Raw genomic sequence first — 21,426 nt, 5'->3', positions numbered from 1 at the left:
GAAAAAATAAATAGGCCCAAAACAAGGTTTAAGGAAAAAAGAAAAGAAAATAAGGTTTAGAAGCCCAAAACTCTCGTAGGCCAGCCTAAAACAGAGTCAAAATGGCATCGTTTTGGTGTCTTTTTTATAGGGTAAAATGACACTGTTTCGCGTGCTTAGGAACTTAACACCCCCTCCCCCTATTTGATTTCATCACTTCCAGAGTTCAGCCCCTATCTCTTCTAAGAAACCTTAGGTCCCCCAGCCTGTCGCCACCTCTCTCTCTCTCTCTCTCGTCTCTCAATAGTGCCTCTTTCATTTGCGACCTCACTCTCCCGTTGTCATTTGCGTGTTCCTTTATCCTTCGTCGTTGCCATAACTACCCCTTGTCTCCGGATCCTTCTCTTAAGTCCCTCTTCCTCTGCCTCTCGGTCTTTGTCTCTCATAAGTTCCTTACTCTCGATCTCCACCTCACACTCGATCTTTGTCAATTTGTGTGATTTTAATTTGAGTGTACATGTGTATTTTGAGTTGATTTTTGGGTGATTTTTTGCGGATTTTGGAATTTGTGATTTTGGTGATTTTGCTTGCGAAAGTTGCTGAGTTTTTCACTCTTCAAGTAATTGATCGCTTGAAACGTTTGCAATTAGATATCTTTTGTCCAATAATTGTTAGTGTTTTTAATGACAAGTGTCACCTCATAAAAAATTGACATGTGTCATTTCATGTCAAATATAATAAAATCAAATAAAATCTAAAAAAATATTTTATTAAATTTAAATTAGCAATTATATATCCAGTGTTGAAATGGATGGGATAAAGCTACTTTATTAAACTAGTACTTCAAATAAAGCCTGAAAATCTCATTTGAAGGCTCCATTGAAAAATAATTGTGCTATTATTGGTACTCTTTTCAGTTTAATGTTGTATCTTATCCTATATGTTTTATTCTCTAGACTAATCATGTTCTATCTTTTCTTGTTTATTATATTCTTTGACCTCTTTCTATTAACCTTGTTTATAGTTTTTTATAAATAAAATCCTGCCACGTTAAACAATATAAGATATATATTTTTCATAACGACTTACAAATAAAAAAAAAAAATAGAGGTATTTTAAGGTTGAGTTTGGTTGTTGAACAAAACTTAAATTATTTCAATTTATCTAAAACTAATCATTGATGAGATCTACTATTTTTTCAACTTTCTGTATAAAAGTTAAAATCATCTTAACTTACTTCATATATTTCAACCTAAAAGTTAAACATTTCTAATCCTAAAAAAGGTACGTTTGGAACCTAAATACATTTCAACTCATCATTACAATTTTTTCAAATTCTAACACAAAATATAATTAATAATTTAACTTTTTCAATAAAATATTAATAATATTAAAAAATAATATTTTATCATCTCAATTCAACTCGACTCATTTCAACATCCAAATGTAGCTTTAGACTCATCTCAATAGAACTCACAAAATATTACTACTCACAACTTAACTCATCTCAACATTTAAACGTAGCCTAAAAAATAGAATAGAATGAGCATTTGTTATTAGCCATCAAGGCTTTTGTTCGGGAGTTAGCCAATGAAGGAAAATTAAAAAAAATGGAATAGAATGAACATAATGAAAGGAATGAATTGTCTTTCTTGTTTGGTTGTTTTAAAAGAAGGGACGACAATGATCGTAAATTAAACAAACTTATTTATAAGAATATAATAATAAAAAATGAATGTATATGGCTATTTTGTAACAACATTACTTTCATCCCCATTTCTTAAATTTCCTTTCTCTAATTTATAAGTTGTATTTTATTGAGATGAACTTTCAAATATTACTTTCATTTAATAATTATAGATATGGATTTTTAGATATAATTTTTACTTAATAATTATATCAAACTGATAATACAGTTTTAATAGAGGGGAGGCCGTAATTCATAGGCAGCTCATAAAATATGTAACTCTTTTACAGCCAAACAATAAAAAGTTACTGTGATTTTACTTTGATTATATTTTTTACTCTACACCATCAAAACTAAGCATTTATAAAAGAGATGGGCAAAAAAGAGAATTAGAATATAAGGCTAAAAATAACATATAGTGGGAGTTTAGTATTTTAACAAAATATAAGGGGAATGATAGGGGGTTTTGGTTAATATTTTATAAAAAATAATATTTACAGTCTTAAAGTGTGTAAGTCTCGTACACTTTATTTAGAAAAAATGTGTAAATGAATAAATATGAGATGCAAATGAAGAAAATTAATTTTTTAATAGTGGATTCTAAATTTTTTTTAATAAGTGTTCATAACTTGCACATCCTGAGACTATATCTGATATTACTAATATTTTATTAACTCTCCTTCTAAATAGGGGTGTCAAATCGTGTTAACGAGTCGTGTTTGTGTCGTGTTAAAGTATGTACATTACACTTAATAGGTCAACATGAATACAACCCGTTAAAGATTTCGTGTCAAAATTTCAAACCCGAACACGACACGGTAAGATAACGGGTTGACACGACACGACCCGTTCCGTTTCAACCTATTTACATTAATGGATTGAACAGACACGATATGACACGCACGACCTGTTTAACTTGGTTGATTTTATATAAATATATAAATAAAAATAATATCTATAGAAAATAAAAAAACTAACTACAAGTCTAAAATTACAATTCAAACATATATGATCCACACAATTTGTAATAATATTCATTATTAAAATTACATTCCAAATATAATAAACAAAACATACAATGTAAATATATTAATGTTACAATTCCAAATATAATAAAAAATTAAAAACACTAATCTAAACAAATTTAGAACTTAAAAAAGGAAGTGGAGTGTCCTCCTTGCCCTTTAGGTCTAAGAGTATAAAGGTAAATTTAATTTTCTTAACGGGTTATAACGGGTTGACCTGTTAGTGACTCGTTAAGCAATCGTGTCTTAACGAGTCAATCCGTTTTGACCCGAACCCGTTAAGGCTAAATCCTAACCTGTTTTTTATCGTGTCGTATTCGTATTGAATTAACGAGTCGTGTCATATATTACTACTCCTACTTCCAAACCCTCCTATTCAACCCAATTTTAGAAGAAATGAAAAACTGAAATTACGAGAAAAATGGAGCGAATGGGCATTCACTTCAATCCATTCCATTTCCTTTTAATTAAACATTCAAAAAAGGGGATTCTCATTCTACTCTCAAATTGGAAAGGGACAATGATAACTATATTATAACTCAACTACTACTATACATTATAATATTAATATTTTTTACTTTTATTCAAAAATTTTGTACTTGCAACCGTTCAACGTAAATAAAATAATATTTTTTTTATACTTAGTTATAAACAAATTATAGTATAGTTGTTCTTATATCATTTTTCATAAGAAAAATAAGATACTATTCTTAAAGGGTACTGCTAGCAGGCCATCGCTGGCGTGCCCGCTAGTGTATTTAAATTTTTTATTTTTTTCATTTTCTTTTCAATATTATTTTAACATCCTTAATTCTTAAAAAAAAATACACAACATCACAAATAATCAATTCTTTAATCATTAAGTGAAAAATAAATAAAATTAAAAATTAAAATAATCAAACGGTAAGTTTGAGATCTCCGCTAACATTTTCCCATCTTAAAACATATATTTCTTCCGTTCCATTCCATCCTCCAAAAAAAGTTGTGAACTACTAAAATAATATATATCGACGGTTCATCTCTTATCCATCACATTAGACTCATTTTGTGAATAGGCTATGGTGGCCATAAGGGTGATCTGGCCTCCATTAGATCTTATTTTATTTTTAATTCTTTTCATTTGTTCAAAAATAAAAAAACTATTTTTATATTCTTAAAATTGATGTTACATTTTGAGATAAGAGTCTGGGATACCTGTCGCCCTAGAAATTGCTTCAAAAGGAGTAGACGCTCCTATCGAGGGGGGAATAATGTAAGAGTACGTATTGCAAAGTCTAAAATTTAATTAGAAGCTTAGATTTTGGCCATAAAATATATTTGTAGTTAAATTAGTCTATATTGAACTAGTTATTTTAAAATCTAAATAATAATAAAATATTATATATTTTAAAAATATGTAATTATTTTAATATTTTATAAATACACTTCATATATTAATTAATAACTTTATTAATAAATAAAATTATTATTTTTCAACACTTCGTATAATTTGTTGTTGATCCATAAACCGAAACAACAACAAATTCAAATAAACAAATTCCAAGTATCTTTCATTTCCTAGCAATCCCGAGCAAATCGAAACAACAACATCAGCAAATATTACCCTCACAGACTTGTAGATATGCCAAAATCAACAAACAATATGCCAAAACATAAATAGTAGAGAATCAATACGCAATCAAATACCAAGCAAATCTGTGGATACACCAATCAAATACCAAAACAGAGAATCAATGACAGATGAAATCACAAATTTCAAATCATGGAACCCAATCAAATACCAAGCAAATCTGTGGATACACCATAAATCCACCATACAATTTCATCCTCAAAAGAAAAAAAAAAAATTAACAAAGCATTTACCCAAATCGCACAACCAGATTTCTAGTGGTAGATGTTGTATAGGGTAGAGCGAAGCCGATTCGTGGGTAGTGCCTTCTGGACGATTCGTGGAGCCAAGTCGAGAATGCGACCGCTAGAGAGAAGGGGACGTTGCGGGCTGGGAAAGAATGGGGCAGAAGGAAAATCTCTTGCGGGTTGAAGAAGAAAGGGGCGAAGACAAAATACACAGAGAAGAGAGAGAATAGCGAGGAAGAGAAAATAACTGTTGAAGACGACAAAGATGACGACTTTTGGCTGGAGAATGTGACCGCTGGAGAGAAGGCGATGCTGCGGGCTGGAGAAGAATGGGGCTGAAGGAAAATCTCTTGCGAAGAAGAAAGGGGTGAAGACAGTTTCTGGAGAAAGAAAAAAAAATAGATGAAACGAGGGTTTTGGGATGAAGAAGAAATCGAGGGAAGGAGAAGGAAAGAACGGGAGGTAGAGAAATAATAAAAAATTAATTTGGTGTGTATACAGTCCCTCTCCATACTTGGTGAGCTGCTAACATTTACTATAGCAGATATGTTAAACTTATTGTGCTTAGCTAGGCCAATGCCGGGTGTTTTCTTTATATTTCCTTTTAATTTGAACTTGCATTGACAAATGACTAGGCCATTATCAATGCTCTAAGTTTTGAAAAAGTTGGTCACGGTGTCCCAGATTTTAACCAGATGCACATGAATCAGGATTGCTTTCAAGGAAACTGCTGGGATACAAAGGGATCTCACAAACTTGGCATATGTCACGTTAGATTTTTTTTTTTAAACTGAGAATGCCCCGCTACCCTCCCTTCCCCCCTCTCTCTCTCCTCCCTTTCCCTTTTCCCCCACCTTTCTTTTCCTTCCTAGACCTTGCACAAAGACTGTGTGTTCTTCATCACCCACAACTCGTCACCGACAGCCCTCACTAAGACTTCACTCTCCGACAACCGGGTATTTCTCTCTCGTTCCATTTGAGTTGCCCTAACACAGTAACACTTTCAAATTTCATAGAGTTTTTGGATTTTTGGTAGGTTATGCAGGATAATTTTGCTGTGTTATCCCCCAGGTTGTGGAAAGGTGTCCCTTTTAAAGGCTCTGTTAAAAAAGCTAGATGAATCTCTCAAGGTTTCTTACTTCCGTTAATCGGCATCTAGTTTTTTTTTTTTTTTTAATGGGCATCTAGATTGAAGCTATAACTTTCGTAAATGGGCACCTAGTCTGTCCATAAATCAGTAGAATGTTGATAGGAAAAAGAAAATTCAAGAAAGCTAAAAGCAATCGATGTAGATAATTATATATATATAGGGTTTTTGGATTTTTCTCGAAGTATACATCATGTGAATTTGAAGGCTATGTACATATGGAGTTTGCCTAATGTCGAAATGATCTATTATAGGCATCTCAACATGCAATTTTTCTCTTTGCCAGGATCCCACAAACATGGAAGAACTTTTCTATGAGTTGCTCCAAAAATAGTTGTAGTAAATAGAAAAATAGGGAATAAATGGTAAGAGTGAAAGATAATTGTGAGAGATACGTTTGTTGAAGGTCCTGCATATGTGAGAGTGAAAGAGATACTCAAGCCATGGAATAAACTTACTAGTGGCCAACGCAGGTGCTAGAAACGGGATGCAGGTGAGAAAGGAAGCTGAAACGGATGCAGGGGTTAGGAAATTGAAAGAACGCTTAATGAGACTGAACGGGATGGGATGGATGACACAGTAGTCTGCAGCAAGTTTCTCACAAAAAAAAAAAAAAACCGTTATGTCAGGATGTGAGATTCCTGTGTGGCCATAGCAGCCCTCTTCTTTCAAATATACTATCTATGCTCGGATAATATTAATATCTCGGATAATCTGTGCATAGTAATAAAATAATTTATAAATAATGATATATAACTTTTAATTAATAATAAAATAATTTAAAAATATCTGAAAACAGTTATGATTTAGGCTCTACACAGTTTCTGCATTCAAGTACGTTCTGACTAGGCTAAGAGTATATCTGTTGCTGCTTATCTCCAAAGGCTTCTCCTAAAGGTACGTTTGGTTACTAAACAATTCTCAACTCATTTCAATTTATCATTATAATTTTTTCAAATTTTAATACAAAATATAAAAAATAATTCAACTTTTTCAAATCTTAATATAATAATAATATTAAAAAATAATATTCTAACGATATTTTATCATTTCAACTCAACTCACTTCAATATCCAAACGCAACCTAACACATCTGATAGAATTTTCACCGTCTGCTTTAAAATTACAGTTCAATGGAAAATGGAAAACAAAAATAAGAATGCCAAGTGGGAAAAGTCCCAAGGAAATTTTAGGCACCATGACACTTTCTTGTTGCAGCCAATTATTCTTACAACACCGAAATCAGATAATTCTACTTATTTGTGCTAGCAATACTAAAGTGAAGAGAAGCGAATGAGCAGAAAGGAGTAAAATATCCTTGATCTCCCGAGCACATTCAGGAACATCCTATATTAACAACTATGTTCTCTTATCTTCACAATCTATCTAGCTCAAAAATAAAAAAATGTGATGAGATCAGTTCTCTCTCTGAAGAGCGCCTATGGAGTTTATCTATTTGAAGACATGGCTTCTTCAATGCTCCTAATCACAGTGCCAAGTCCGCTACCATTTTCCAAAGCTTTAACAGCAGCTCGGTGTGCATGTCTATGCCATTTGAGCAGATTATAAGATTGAAGAACCGACCATCTTGCTTGATTTGACATCTAATCAGGGTAGCAATCGTCAGATGACAAAACGAGTATGTTATAAACAAAATAGAAAAATCATATAATCAAGTAGATAAGTTAGAGAGAGACCTCAGCAACAGATAACGGCGGTTGCAGAAGAACACAAATACTCCTAAAGAGATTTTCATCGTTCTCTCCACCCTCTGCCTCACCATAAATGAGTGCTTCAGCAGCAATGCCTGCAAAAAGCACCATGCAGTACCTAACCATTGTATCCTTCCAAGAATCAGTTATCACTTGGAAAGAAGGGCACAAAAAGAAAACAACCATTTCAGTTGCCATATGACATGCTGTCACCTCCATTCGGGGTACCTAGGGCTGCCAATTCTTGACATGACCCGCAAACCCGAAATAGGGCTAGGGTTGGACATAATTGGACTCGGGTCGACCTGAATTTGACCTGATTAATAATCAGGTCGGGTCAACCCCCACGGGTTCACAAGTTGACCCGATTAGCCAACACAAAAAACTGCCATTCGGTCATTCCAGGTTATTCCGATTGACCTGCTACATATTTTTAACTAGGAAGTTAATTTCAAATTTAAAAATATAGCTCTTATTTTAAAATATTCTCTTAAATAATTCTTGTATAGTCTTTGTCTTGTTATATAATAGTAGGAATGATCAAATATTTGCCAATATTTTCATTTTTCATTTTTTGTTTTTATTTTTAAATGGTCAAATGGGTTGTGTTCAACCCATAAAATAATCGTGTTGGGTTTGGGTTGACTCGAAATTAACCCGAACCCCTGAATGACTCAACACGATTAACAAATGGTACCCACCACCAAGCAGGTATCAAAGTTTGTAGGGCAGTGGGATGTTTGGTATTTATATTTTGTTGATGGAATAAGTTCCTTTTTTTATGGCAATGGGTGTCCAGGAACAAAGTCCCAACAAGTGTGATGGAATAAGTTCTAAAGAGTGAAAGTCTTAAAAGGACAATTTAAGGCATCATATATTTTTTTTAGCAGTAAACAAAGCTTAAGGAATCATATAATATAAGTCATGAAGGGTATTTCAGGCTTTTGGAAGATCCTTTAGTAACTAAAACTTCAAACATGGTTCAAATTGTTCGTTTTCAGACAGAAGCTAAAAGTAAATGAGTTACAACTTGAACCAACTTAATTAGACAAAGTAGTTCCTGCAGGAAAAAATAACGTAGTAGTATGGACAAAAATGCACTATTCATTCAGCTATAGGCAGCCAAACACTTCATTAATTATTCAAGGAACCTTTTCCATTCATGACTCACCTGTCGAAAGCAGTGCCATTGAGTCGTCCTTCAGCAAGATCATTGGCCATTTTCTCATCCCAAAACTGAGTTCCAGCCTATAAAATCAAACTACGAATGAGTCTTCTTTGTCACAAAAAGAATGCAAAATCCATGATGAAGCTATATTTATGCGAGTATAAGGCAAAGTTGAATTAATTCAACACCTAATCAGAGTAAACACAAGTTGATTCAATTAAAGAAATCATCAAGGCGAACTTCTTTTACTAATAAGTTATTTAAAATATTTACCATATTCTAACCCAAAAAGGTATAATAATATTTGCTTATTCCTTGGTGTAAACAACAAAAACGTTGTGGTATAACGAATTATTCATTGCATCATAAAAAATTAAATGTCCATGCCCCAATTAACCCCAGAGGTTTGATGTTTTGATTCATGGGTTTGGTCATATAGTGGATTCCAATGGTTCTTTGTGATTGTGAAATATGTATGTGCATATTTCTAAGCGTGTGCACGTGAAGAGACAATGGAAAAGAACTAGAGTTTGTAATCTCAATAAAATAACCATGAAGCAGAGCACAGAACAGTGTATGTTAGAAACGGATTTATTCATCCTTAAAGTGATACCCAAGAAAAACTGCAAAGCAGAAATATTTAAATAAAAAATAGAACAAAAATAACTGGTTTGATTAAGAATGCGTTCTTGCTAGTTATTCCCATACATTCATGGACTTTAATGATTGGGCAGGTGCTATTTTTTACCGCTAATCCATCCAAGAACTACCCGGCTTATAGGTTAAGAATTAATACTTTACCGAAGTAAGAACAGCCTATCCTATTATTCCCATGCATAAAAAATTACAGCATATCTAACATGATGGGTGACTCCATAAATAGAAGCACGCCTGTCGAAAGATTAACATTGAAAAACCCAAGCCAAAATTGGTATATGATTGAAGCTTCAAACATGAAAGACAATAAGACAAAGAAAACAATAAACCGTCCAATTAATATATACATATTGAGTAATGGTCTGTCAGTTAATAGTATGTCAAAAGGGCTCTGATACTGATATGCAACTGAAACCTAACTCTAAACTCCTCCTACTCCCCTTTCCCTGTATAATGTTTCTTTCTCCCTTCAATATCTTCTCATTCTCTGTATTGATAAAAATGTTTTAAATGGGGGAAAAAATCGAACATACATAATAATTTAAACTTGCATCGTTTGGTTTTGTATACATCTTGTATCTCCTGGTAAAAGAATGTTTTTGATTTAGGTTTTAAAGCAAAAAATAACATAATCATAGATATACACAAGCATAACGTATTGAATGAAGCTTTACTATGCCATCTTCCTGCATTCCCAAGGAAAAAAAGGTTCATGAATGGTTACATCATGAATATCCAACTAAGCATGTAAGAGTGTCAATGATTCAAATCGTGATACAATAGAAAACCGGACCAGGTGAAATTCTACATGAAGCACAAAAGAGAAAAAATTACCTGCCCTTGAATGCCCATTTGCATTGCGACAATTGGATCTAAAATTACTCCACGAATTGGGCAACCCATTAGGTAAGCTGCAAATTCATCCAGAAAATCCATGTGAGACTGTAGATGTAGCAATGCACAACTGTTCAATAAAAAAATGTGGTCAGAAGCTTAAGCTATTCTGTATTGCTTAAAGGGTTATACCTTTTTCTTCACTGCGAAGTGACAAGAATCTTGTGGAATGAGGTTTTGAGTTGGACAGGATTACATTGGGAAATGCCTAGAGAAGTGGTGGATTTATTGGTAGGGTGGAAGGGTTTGAAGGGCTGTAAGAAGGCGGTGAGAGTTTGGAAGATGATACCTCCTTGTCTTATGTGGTGCATATGGCTTGAAAGAAATGGAAGATGCTTCGAAGATAAAGAACGCTCTTTGGGAGATCTTAGGGATTTTTTCTTGAGTACTTTGAGTTCTTGGGTTAAAGCTTTTGTAATGGAGGATAATTTTCTGCACCTGTTTTAGTTTTCTGGTGTCAATTTATTTTCATTTGTGGAAGTTGTAGGTGTTTCCTTCGTATACGTCCTGTGTACTATTATGCCTATTTCTTTGAATAAATTATTACTTATCAAAAAAAAATTTTGAAGCACCAACTGAACATAGGGCTTACCAGCCAGGAGATGCCCTGCTTCATGAACTAGGATCCGCCGCCTATTTGGTGGCCAATAACTTGAGATTTGAGCTAAACAGGAGCCACCAAGAAAGATAGAGTCCATGAAGGCTAGCACCAATATCACTGCAAGGTTAGGCCTGATATCGATCCCTTCCGAAATAAGGAAAGATACCCCACCAAGAAAAGCAACCAAAACAGCCTGGGAGCTCCCTGAAACACCCCACTTCTTTGGAGAGAGTTTAGACACTGGACATGAAAATTGGAAGAGGAAAAAATATCAAGATACATTTGAGGAAGACTATATTTGAAAATTGTAAAACGGTCACAACACCAAGTATTTTCTGAAGTATGAATAACTTAAAACACTCAATGGTCGAGATGAGAAGAGAAAACTCACCCTCTAAACCCGTTGAAGACTTCAATAGAGTTGGTGTAATGCTTCTTGGTCCCTCCAAAACTGCAGACGAGACAGAAAACAGAGTGAGGCAATCGATTTAATTAAAGATAAAAGAGTCTTAATGCCTCCATGAAGCCTCACAGAATGACATCAGAAATTATCACTTTGTATACAAGAATTTCTAAGTAATTGCAAACACAACCCATGCATCAGACTGTAATTAACACTAAGTCCAAAGAACATTGGCAAATGGACGTGAGTCAAAAGTATCAATAGACACATGAACAACGGTATACAATGTTCAACTGCATATCCAACTCTTAGGAAACTCCTAAAAAATATTAGAAAAAGGTTACACATTGAAAACAGGCCTGGACCTACACAGAAAAGTTCACTAATGGCACATTAGGATGATGAGTGTTGGACCATCAATGAGAAAAGGTCTCCACTATACGAAATAAAATAAGAAATACAAACTTATTATGAAAATTGAGGTTATGCCCGTAATAACAGAGCTACAAGGAACAGCAATCAGTACTAGCAGCAGACATTACACTCTGCTAGCAAGCTAAAGTGGTAGATGGTTGCATAACAGTAATATCTCCAAAATATCTTCGAAAAGTCCACCTTTGGCGGCATAGAAACAGGTAAGCAGTGACACTGTAGATGTCCACCTATTGTGATAAGGAAGTAGTGACACCCCAATGTTGTTTCGAAGGGTATGATCAATGTACAAATAAATACACCGCTCCCCTCTAAGGCTCTAACCCCTTTTCCATGGGCGTCGTCTTCTACAATGAAGTAGAAGACATCGCAAGTCTACTAAAAAAACTAGGTCGCGGGCTCCCTCTTAAGATTGATGAAAAAAATAGCATTACTTCGCCTTTTCTACCGCAAAGAGCCTAAGGAGTACCATTACACAAGTCAATAGCCTGAGCACCAAATATTGGCAGCATCCACGAAAGACCAAAAATCATAACTGCAAGAAGAATTTATAGCAGAAATAAAAGCATCATATCACAGTAACAACGTGGATACTGTCTTGTTTTCAAAACATGGCAGGACGCGAAAAGAAGAAAATTGAGTTCTTGCGACAAATGTTCAAGTTAGTAAAATTTGCAACTATGCTACCATCTTATGTAGAGGGTATCTAAGAACTCAAAAAATATACAGAAAAACCATACTCAAACAAACACAATAATTCCATTATAAAAATATACAACGAAAAAAAAAAATCAAAAGACAATTACCAATATTCCTGCATTTGCCAAAGTTGGGCAAAAACCCCCTATCCTTGAGGAAACCATAAGCGCTCGCCACAAGCTTCATATCATCAGCATTCAGACAGGTGTCCAGAACCTCCCAGTCCCTCTCGTAGCCAACCAGCCCCAACTCACCAAGCAAGGACCGAGTCGACTCGGCCGAAGCAGACCCATTAATGCGCTCAATTTGGTCTTTATTGTTGTCGTGGCTAATGTTCTCGATGGATTTCAAGAACCTGAGGGCTCCAACGAGGTCCTTGCGCTTCACTGCCTCCTCATATTCACGCCATTCCCGGAGAGCCGCCCTCGTGTTGGCGGAGGAAAAGACCAAGAAGCGTTTGGTTCTTGTACTAGATGGCGGGGTTTGGACGCAACGAGAAGAACGCTTTGGATGGAGAGAGGAGGGGAAAATTGTGGGGTTCGAAGGAGCAAGATTGAGAGCCATGAGAGACCATCCAGATGGAGCTCGCTGTGATAATTAATGAGGGAATTACATTGCACACTGGAACGAGTATTAAGACCGTCGTGACAGATCGGAACATTTTTTCTTAAATTTAAGACCTGAGACCGTCGATGACTCGATATACGTATTTTGACTTTAGGATAATGTAAGATGCCTACCAAATCTGCCCCAAACGTAAACACTATTTATAAATGAGTTTTTTCATTTTTTTAAGTATTTTTTAAACATCTTTAACAATTAAGAAAAAATAAAAAAATATATAAATTATTAATAGTCATTTCTTTAACCATTAAAAAAATAAAAAATAAAAATAAAAATTTATGAATGGACACATTTGATGGACATATTTGATAATCATACTATCATTTTCTATTAGGTTTTGGTGAGAGATAACAAAAAGATTTTCCGAAAGAATAATTCTTTTTTAAGAATAATCTCATAAACAGTGTGATTTCACATCAAATAACTTTATAATATAATCTATTACGTCAAACTATATTAGTTTGTAAATTTATTTTTATCAAATTCTTTTGCAAAAAAGTATTTCTCATTGCTAAAAGAGAAATATTACAATCATAAAAAAATTTCATAAAAATAAATTCACAAATTGTCATGACTTATGTGATATATTAGATGTATTCTACAATATGATATATCACATCAATCCATGCTAGCTTGTGAGTTTAGTTTTATGAAATTTCTTTGTGATTAAAGCATTTTTGTCTATTTTTTATTTGTTTAAAAAATTTAGTGTTAAAATTCCAAAGGATGCTCCTACTCAATCCCATGAGTTTACCCTCTCAAACTTATCACTAGTACAAATTGCATTTTTTTTCTTTTTCTCAAAAATTTTTAAACATCTTTAAACATTTTTTAAAATAAGAAAAGATATCATTTCATTGATAACATTTTCTTAATCATTAAGAAAAAAAATAAAAATTAAAATAAAATACTCGAGCAGTAACTTTGAGAAGTCAAACTCATGGGACCAAGTATCACTTTTCAATTTCAAATGTTTGGACCTTTTATAAATGAGTAATGATAAATGTGTCACATCTTACACAGTGAGATGAAAGTAAAATGATAGTGTGGTGTATAGAATTTTCTTTTATAAATTGATAATATCTTAAACCAATCTTAGGGCTAGACTTATATTCTAAAAGATAAATAATTGGTCTATAAATAAATTCTATAAAAATAAATTTACATTTAGCACTTAATAATTGACTTTGGCCGGATTGTTACATGGAAGCCACCCAATCAAAGAACTCCTCAACTGAAGACACCCTTCAAATTTAAGAATGTGAAGCTTGAAATTTGACTCCATATTTTTCACATCAGGTGCACCCTCCGACTCCATATTTTTTAAAAAATGATCAAAACAATGTCGTTTTACTTAAAGTTGGAGTAAGGGTGGGCAAAAATTCGGAGTCGGAGTTCCTCCAACTCTAGTAGTTTGAATTCGGAGTCAGAGTCGGAGCCGGCATGGGCTCCGAACTCCATTTTTTTTTTTAAAGACATGATCAAAATGACTCAAGTGGAACGACGTTGTCTCAGGAAGGAAGGGGGCCCAAAACGCAAGACCCCATTCTTCTCCCTTCACTTTCAAGTTTCAATTCGCACATGGCAAATCGTCAGCTTTCGCACGAGGAAGTTTAGCTCCGAACGCCATCTGCCATCACCTGAGGCCGTTGTCTACGACTCTACCTTAACCAAAGTAATTGTAAGAATGATTTCTATTTTCCTGCTCCGATAGATTTGTTGTTCTTCTAAGTAATTGTAAGATGTAAAATGTGATTTGTGACTCACTTTGTGAAATGTGTATGATTTGTTGTTCATTTTAACTTCTTTGTTATTTTCATTTCAATGATTTCCATTTTTAGGTTGTTAAATTTAAAAACTGAGGGATTTAGGTTTTGTAAAAATCAAATTTTTTGTTTCAAGTGAAGTTCGCTCGAGTGGTGCTTGAGTATGACTCGAGCAAACGTCACACATATTGTTCACTCAAGCCTTCGCTTGAGTGTGGCTTGAGCGAAATCACACAGATTATTCAATCGAACTTTTACTTGAGTGTGGCTCGAGCAAACATCACACATATTGTTCGATTGAGCCTTCGCTAAAGTATGGCTTTAGCGAACATCACGCATATATGTGAGCTCGAGCGAATATCACACAGATTGTTTGCTCGAGCTACACTCGAGCGAACGCTCATTTTTTTGTGTTTAATTTATTTTTAAAACCACAAACACGACTAGACATATATGTTTTTTCTATTTCAATGTGTTTTCAATTTATATTTAATTATCATAGCATTTAAAAATGATGGTTATTTGCTAATTGTTTTAGATTATTTGCTCAAATTATGAATGCTACACCATCTTATTCTTATCGTGAGTCTCCACAAGAGGATGATGCACAACCGTTGGTGTCACCAATTGGTACTTCAGCCGTAGACCTCCATTTAGAGCAGCTACCTCCTATGCAAGTAGTCGAATCCCAATAGATTTAGAAGACGTTGATATGCTTAATGAGGAGGAGGAGTTTATGAATGTTGAGGTCGATCCACTTGCACGACCTAGTAAAAAAAGGTCGTGGATATGAAAACATTTTACTAAAGTTCCCGATGATCGTGAGAACCCGCAGGCTTGATGCCACTATTGTGAGAAACTATGCGATTGTTATTCGAAGAAACAAGGCACGTTAGTATTAATAGAATATCTTACGGGTTGCCAATGGTATAAGATACACAAAGGGCTGGTAGCAACTGATTAAATGAAGTTGAGTTACGAGACTTCTATGGCCATTGATGGCACACAGATTAAGAAGCTATCAATCCCTCAATACAGTGAGAAGATGTTGAGAGATGTTCTTGCGGAAATAATCATCACTGAAGAGATGCCTTTTATCATAGTTGACAATGTAGGCTTCTGAAAATTTGTGCACACTTTAGAACCACGATTTCTTATGCCTTCACGGTATACTGTGATGCGCGATTATTTGAAGAGACATGCCAAGGAGAAGGCAACGATGAAGGAAATGTTTGTCGCCACTGGACAAAGAGTGTCATTTACTACAAATACATGGACCTCTATATAGAATGTGGGCTACATCTGTATCACAGTCCACTTTATTGATAGTGAGTGGTCGCTGCAACAATAAATTATCGGATTCAAAGAAATTGTTGATCATAAGGGTTCATCCATTGGCAAGGAGATGAATGACTGTATAAAGGATTAGAGAATTAGAAAAGTACTTTGTATCACGATTGACAATGTCGGTGCGAATGATACTGCCATTGATTGGTTCAAGCGGAATACGATGGTAAATGAGGATATCATTAATGAGAACCAGTTTATTTATATTCGATATTGTGTCCATATCATCAACCTCATAGTTTTTTAGGGGTTCAAAAAGGTTGATGAATCCATTATTAAAGTCCGGAATCTAGTGAGATATGTGAGGGTTCCCTCCAACGGCTCCGCCAGTTTAAGGCAATAATCGAATAATTTGAGATCCCATCTTCTAGTATGTTGGAACTGAACGTTCTGGCTCGATGGAACTCTACATACATGATATTGGATGTAGTGCAGAAGTACCAAACAGTATTCGAGTGGATGGAGGTTGAGGATGAGGGCATGAGATATGCTTTGCAAGAGTTTGTTGGGGGAGAAAGGGGCTTGGTGCGCTAGACATAGTTGATTGGGCCAATGCCACGTATTTTGTTCAATTTTTGAAGTTATTTTATGACATAACTATGCAGATATCTAAGACAAAATATGTTACTATGAACATGTACTTCGAGAAGCTCTTGGGGCTTGATGACCACTTGCAAGAGAGTTGTACCGATCATGTGGGTTTGTTACATGCAATGACTATGAGGATGAAAATCAAATATAATAAATATTGAGAGATGTGGAGAAGATAAGTAGATTATTATTTTTGGCTGCGATTTTTGACCCCCGATATAAGTTGCCGATTATTAAAGAATGGATTAGGGACGTCTTCAGTGATGAGGACGTTAAAGAGTTTATTAGATCGCTTAAATATAATATTGATGATTTATATAGCCGTTACAACAACAATGGTCAGTCTTCAACCAAAGGTGGTAGCTACTCTCACTCGATCGGCTCGACATCTTCTTGGGATGACACACATGCACAAAGTTCAAATTTACTACGGCTACGATGATATCATCAAAACCATGCATCAAAGAATATTATGCAGTGTAAGTTTGATGTTGAACGTTACTTTATGGAACATGTCGAGATACCTAGTGATACATTCCAGATATTAACTTGGTGGAAGGTGAATTCTGGCAGGTTTCCAATCTTTTCCTAAATAGCCAGAGATGTACTAGTCATTCCTATAACTACAGTTGCATCTGAGTTGACGTTTAGCATCAGAGGTCGTGTCTTGGATGCTTATTGGAGTTCATTGTATTCGACCATCGACTAGACCCTCGTTTGCACACAGAACTGGTTAAGTTCAACGCCCATTAGAGTAGATATCATTGATGCCAAGAGCAATAGGCTTGAATCATGTAACTTTATGATTTAAAATGATTATTTATATAATTTTAATATTTTCATTATTTAATTTTTAATTTATATGATTTTGTAGATCTAGTTGTGAACACCAAACTAATTGTGGATGATTGAGATTCTGAGACTGACGCACTGTGGGATGATTACGAACTTACCATCATGCAAAGCAGCAAAACTCGTCAGAGTTAGAGGTGGAGGTGAGTTCATAATATCACTTGGCTGATGGTTTAGAAGTCTATAGTTAAATGACTAAAGAAAAGATAGTGCATCTGATTAACAAAAGTTAAAACTTCATGCAGGAAAATTGTAAATCACTATCGAGTCATCAACTCAAATGCCTGGGCTGTCCAAGACTGATGCAGAGCATTGTGGTTATTTCAAACTTGAATGAAATCTATGACATTTTTTAATATTTAGGTTCTGTAAATTTAAATTTATTGCGATTTATACTTTTAAATTTAAATTTATGGTTTGTGATTTGTAGTTTGATTTGGTTATTGTATTTAAAATTTATTTTTTTAACTTTTTTTTTATAGTATTTTAGATTTTTTACTTATTTTTTTACATTATTAAGTAGGGGTTAATATTGGGACGATCATAGCCCATTTTCTCAGCAGGGCAACTGGGCTTGAAAAAGCCTATTTGCTACTTACTCCGATTGGAGCTCCGAGCTCCGACTCCAAGCTTTGAACTCCGATCGGAGTCGGACTTCGATCGGAGACGGAATTGGAGGGTGTTTTGACTTCCTACCCCAGTGGGAGTCGAAGGTTGGAGGTGGGCATTCGACTCCGTCGGAGTAAGAGCCGACCCTTAATTTTGACAATGTCAAAGTCGTCGTGGACCCACTAGCAGAGTATTCAAAAGATCAGTTAGAAGCCCAAATCCATCTTTTGCATTAGCATCTTTTGCATTGTGCCACAAAACAAGTGTCCAAATGCTCATTTTGTCTTGCAAAATCATTGCTCATACATCTCTTCCTTTCAAAGAGTCATCTTTAATATGCTTCTCCACACACCATGGTAGGAAATTTGTGAGCTTTGATAAACGCAATTGGCTCCAAGATGAACTAATGCAATTGGTTGCACGCATTTAACTTTGATACCTATTGATGCACTTGGTTATGCATATTTCGCTCTAATACGAACTCATGCTGTGTACGATATCAAAATTCGATGTCACAAGTGCAATGGAATGTTGCATAATGAAATTGGCCCCACTTAGATCACACAACTCTTATGAAATCTTATTTATAAAAAAAAAAAAAACTCTTATGAAATCTTACTCCACTTTAAGAAAATAGGTGATAACGAGAAATTCTTTTGCAAATTATTTTATATATAAATATAAATATAATATAATAATCAAATCATTTTGAATATGAAATTCTTGATAGAAAAAAGTTGTAGGAGAAGCGCGCGGCGAGCAAGTATTGATGCAAAGAATGTTACGTACAAGAGCTAAAAATGAGGAAAGGGACGTACGAGTGATGAAAAATTCAAGGTTTGGCGAGGCACCGTCGCCACCACCCGAACTCATTGACCATGAGGTCAAAACAAAGGACGAGCATAACTTAAGACAAGCACAGGCGAATGAATCTCTAGAGCTCATAACCCTAGACCCGAGCCATCCTGAAACAATGGTGAGGATTGGAACCAAAATGGGATCATGAGTAAGGTTACAGTTAAAGCAACTCCTGATCAAACACAAAGGCGTGTTCGCTTGGAGTCATGAAAATATGCCTCGAATCGACAATGAGGTCATCAAACATTGCCTTTGTGTAAGCTCTGACGCCAAAAACATCCAGCAGAAATGAAGGAGTTTTAGCACCGAGAAATACACAATAATAGTTGAAGTAGTAGAGAGACTCTTAACTGCGGGGTTCATTAGGGAGGCTCATTACCCAGGGTGGCTCTCTAACGTGGTTTTGGTGAAGAAGTTAAATGACATATGGAGAATGTGAGTTGACTTTACTGACTTAAACAAGGCATGTCAAAGGGACGGATTCCCTTTGCCACATATTGACTTAATAGTAGACTCCACGATGGGCCACCGACTGTTGAATTTTATGGACGTCTATTTTGGTTATAACTAGATTTAGATGAACCTAGATGACCAAGAAAAGACCTCCTTCATAACGGATCGAAGACTATATTGTTACCAAGTGATGCCTTTCGAGTTGAAGAATGTTAAAACCACATATCAAAGGTTGGTGAACCGCATATTCAAAAACTAGATTGGGCGAAATATGGAAGTGTACCTAGACGATTTGTTTGTCAATAGCAAAGAGCCCAAGCAACATGTTACTGACCTATGAGAAGTTTTCATCGTCTTGTGGCAATACATGATGAAGCTCAACACAACAAAGTGTGCTTTTGGTGCTGACTCAGGCAAATTCATGGATTTCATGGTTTCGAAAAGGGGAATTGAAGCTAATCCTAAGAAAATCTAGACGATCACCAACATGAAGCCACCTTGGAATATAAATGAAGTACAAAACCTGACTAGTTGGGTTGCAACATTTAATACATTTGTCTCAAAAGCAATAGACCGACCCTTATCTTTTGTTAAAGTACTAAGGAAGACCCAATCCTGGGATGACGAGTGTGGGCAAGCATTTGAAAGCTAAATGAATACCTGCCAATCTGCCCTTCCTGAGTCAAGCCAGATAGGGGGAAACTTTATATTTGTATTAATCGGTCTCTTTGGATGCTATCTCAGCATCTTTAGTGAAGGAAGAAAAAGACATTCAAAAGTCAATTGACTATGCGAGCAAAGCCTTTAGAGGAGTGGAGACTTCCTATCAACGAATGGGTATGTTGGCATTCGCATTGGTGATGGCCGCCCATCAACTTAGACCTTACTTCCAGGTTCATTCGATCAAGTTATTAACAGAAGCCCCCTTTAGGAAGGTGCTGCAAAAGCTCGATATGTCTGGACGACTCATGAATTGGTCAGTCAAGCGAAGTGAGTTTGATATCAAATATCTTACTCGGAGCACCATGAAAGGACAACTACTGGTGGATTTTATAGTGTAGTTCACCAACTTTCCCGAAGAAGTTCAAGCTACATCGACATGAATTCCTTGGCAAGTCTATGTTGATTGCTCATGTTGTCGCTCTAGCACTGCCCGAGGGGAGGGGGGGGGAGAGTAGACGTGTAAAGCTTGCCTTCAAGACCACAAAAAAGAGGCAACGTATGAGGACTTACTAGCAAGACTCGTCGTGGCAAAGATATTAGGGCAAAGAAAGTTGATGTAAATGTCGATTCCCAGGTAGTCGTCAACCAAGTGACGGGGGAGTATATAGTGAAAGGCAAAAAACTTAAGAAATACCTACAACGAGTGTGGGAGAAGTGTGACTATTTTTCAGTACTTCGAAATTAAGGGAAATACCACGGGAAGAAAACTGGAAAGTGAACAAGCTCACACGAACTGTCTCGGATATGGAAGAATCTACCTTACCCCGGGAGGTAACAATCAAAACGTTAGAAATCCCTGTCATTGAGATTGAAGTCTTTGAAGTAAGACCAAGAACAACATAATGGGTGCTGGAGGTGATCAAGTATCTGGCTACAATAGAGCTTCCTGATGAAAATTGGGAGGCTAGAAAGGTGAAGAACAAAGCAACATGCTTCACTCAGATATATGTGGTATTGTACAAAAAAGGTTTCTTCACACCCTTTTTAAGATGCATCTTGTTAGAAGAGGCATAGTATGTACTGGCAGAAATACACAAAGGAGTGTATGAAAATACTCTGACGAGAGAGCCCTGGAGGGAAAAGTCATGAGAGCAGGCTACTACGGGGTGCCTACTCTCAAGGATGCAGTAAAATTTGTTAGAAAACGTGTGAAATGCCAACTATGCACACCAGTACCTCACTGTCTACCATAAGAATTGACGTCGATCATGTTGCCTGGCCTTTCGTGCCATAGGGAGCCAACATAATTGGCCCCTTGCCCCCAAGCAAATGAGGGGTGAAATTTGCTATTGTCATCATGGATTACTATAAAATGGGTAGAAGCAGAAGCCTTGGCCACGAT

At 35.5% G+C, this 21,426-nt stretch overlaps 1 protein-coding gene and 1 long non-coding RNA gene across 4 annotated transcripts; one reads left to right on the top strand and one right to left on the bottom strand.

Annotated features, from left to right (window-relative positions):
* Positions 1–5,912: 5,912 nt before the first annotated feature.
* On the top strand, positions 5,913–6,294 carry LOC121234119. Its single transcript, XR_005934305.1, has 2 exons — positions 5,913–6,060; positions 6,176–6,294. It is a non-coding gene; the product is annotated as an uncharacterized LOC121234119 (long non-coding RNA).
* Positions 6,295–6,807: 513 nt separating this feature from the next.
* Positions 6,808–12,898, bottom strand: LOC121235704. Of its 3 annotated transcripts, XM_041132071.1 has the most exons (8): positions 12,369–12,897; positions 11,119–11,178; positions 10,719–10,967; positions 10,067–10,143; positions 8,579–8,655; positions 7,393–7,525; positions 7,087–7,299; positions 6,808–7,028 (listed from the first exon to the last, which is right to left on the bottom strand). In XM_041132071.1, the coding sequence occupies exons 1-7, from the start codon at positions 12,823–12,825 to the stop codon at positions 7,144–7,146; spliced, it is 1,209 nt and encodes a 402-aa protein (XP_040988005.1). In that variant the 5' UTR covers positions 12,826–12,897; the 3' UTR covers positions 6,808–7,028; positions 7,087–7,143. The 3 variants fall into 3 exon arrangements, with proteins under 3 accessions (XP_040988005.1, XP_040988008.1, XP_040988007.1); XM_041132074.1 differs by lacking the exon at positions 6,808–7,028 and having other exon boundaries at positions 7,212–7,299; positions 7,393–7,502; positions 12,369–12,898; XM_041132073.1 differs by lacking the exons at positions 6,808–7,028; positions 7,087–7,299; positions 7,393–7,525 and adding an exon at positions 7,621–7,827 and having other exon boundaries at positions 12,369–12,898.
* Between the last annotated feature and the right edge of the window lie 8,528 nt (positions 12,899–21,426).

This window comes from Juglans microcarpa x Juglans regia, chromosome 6D (genome assembly GCF_004785595.1).
Source record: "Juglans microcarpa x Juglans regia isolate MS1-56 chromosome 6D, Jm3101_v1.0, whole genome shotgun sequence".
Taxonomy (NCBI): domain Eukaryota; kingdom Viridiplantae; phylum Streptophyta; class Magnoliopsida; order Fagales; family Juglandaceae; genus Juglans; species Juglans microcarpa x Juglans regia.
The sequence above is the reverse complement of the archived record's forward strand: the minus strand, read 5'-3'. Positions and strand labels throughout refer to the sequence as shown.

Excerpts from the sequence above, each read along its gene's own strand:
- LOC121235704 (XM_041132071.1), bottom strand. The coding sequence starts at position 12,825 with ATGGCTCTCAATCTTGCTCCTTCGAACCCCACAATTTTCCCCTCCTCT. Across the intron at positions 10,144-10,718 it reads AGCAGGGCATCTCCTGGCTG|CTTACCTAATGGGTTGCCCA; the intron begins GTAAGCCCTATG and ends ATGAATTTGCAG. Across the intron at positions 7,526-8,578 it reads AATGGCACTGCTTTCGACAG|GTACTGCATGGTGCTTTTTG; the intron begins GTGAGTCATGAA and ends TACAATGGTTAG.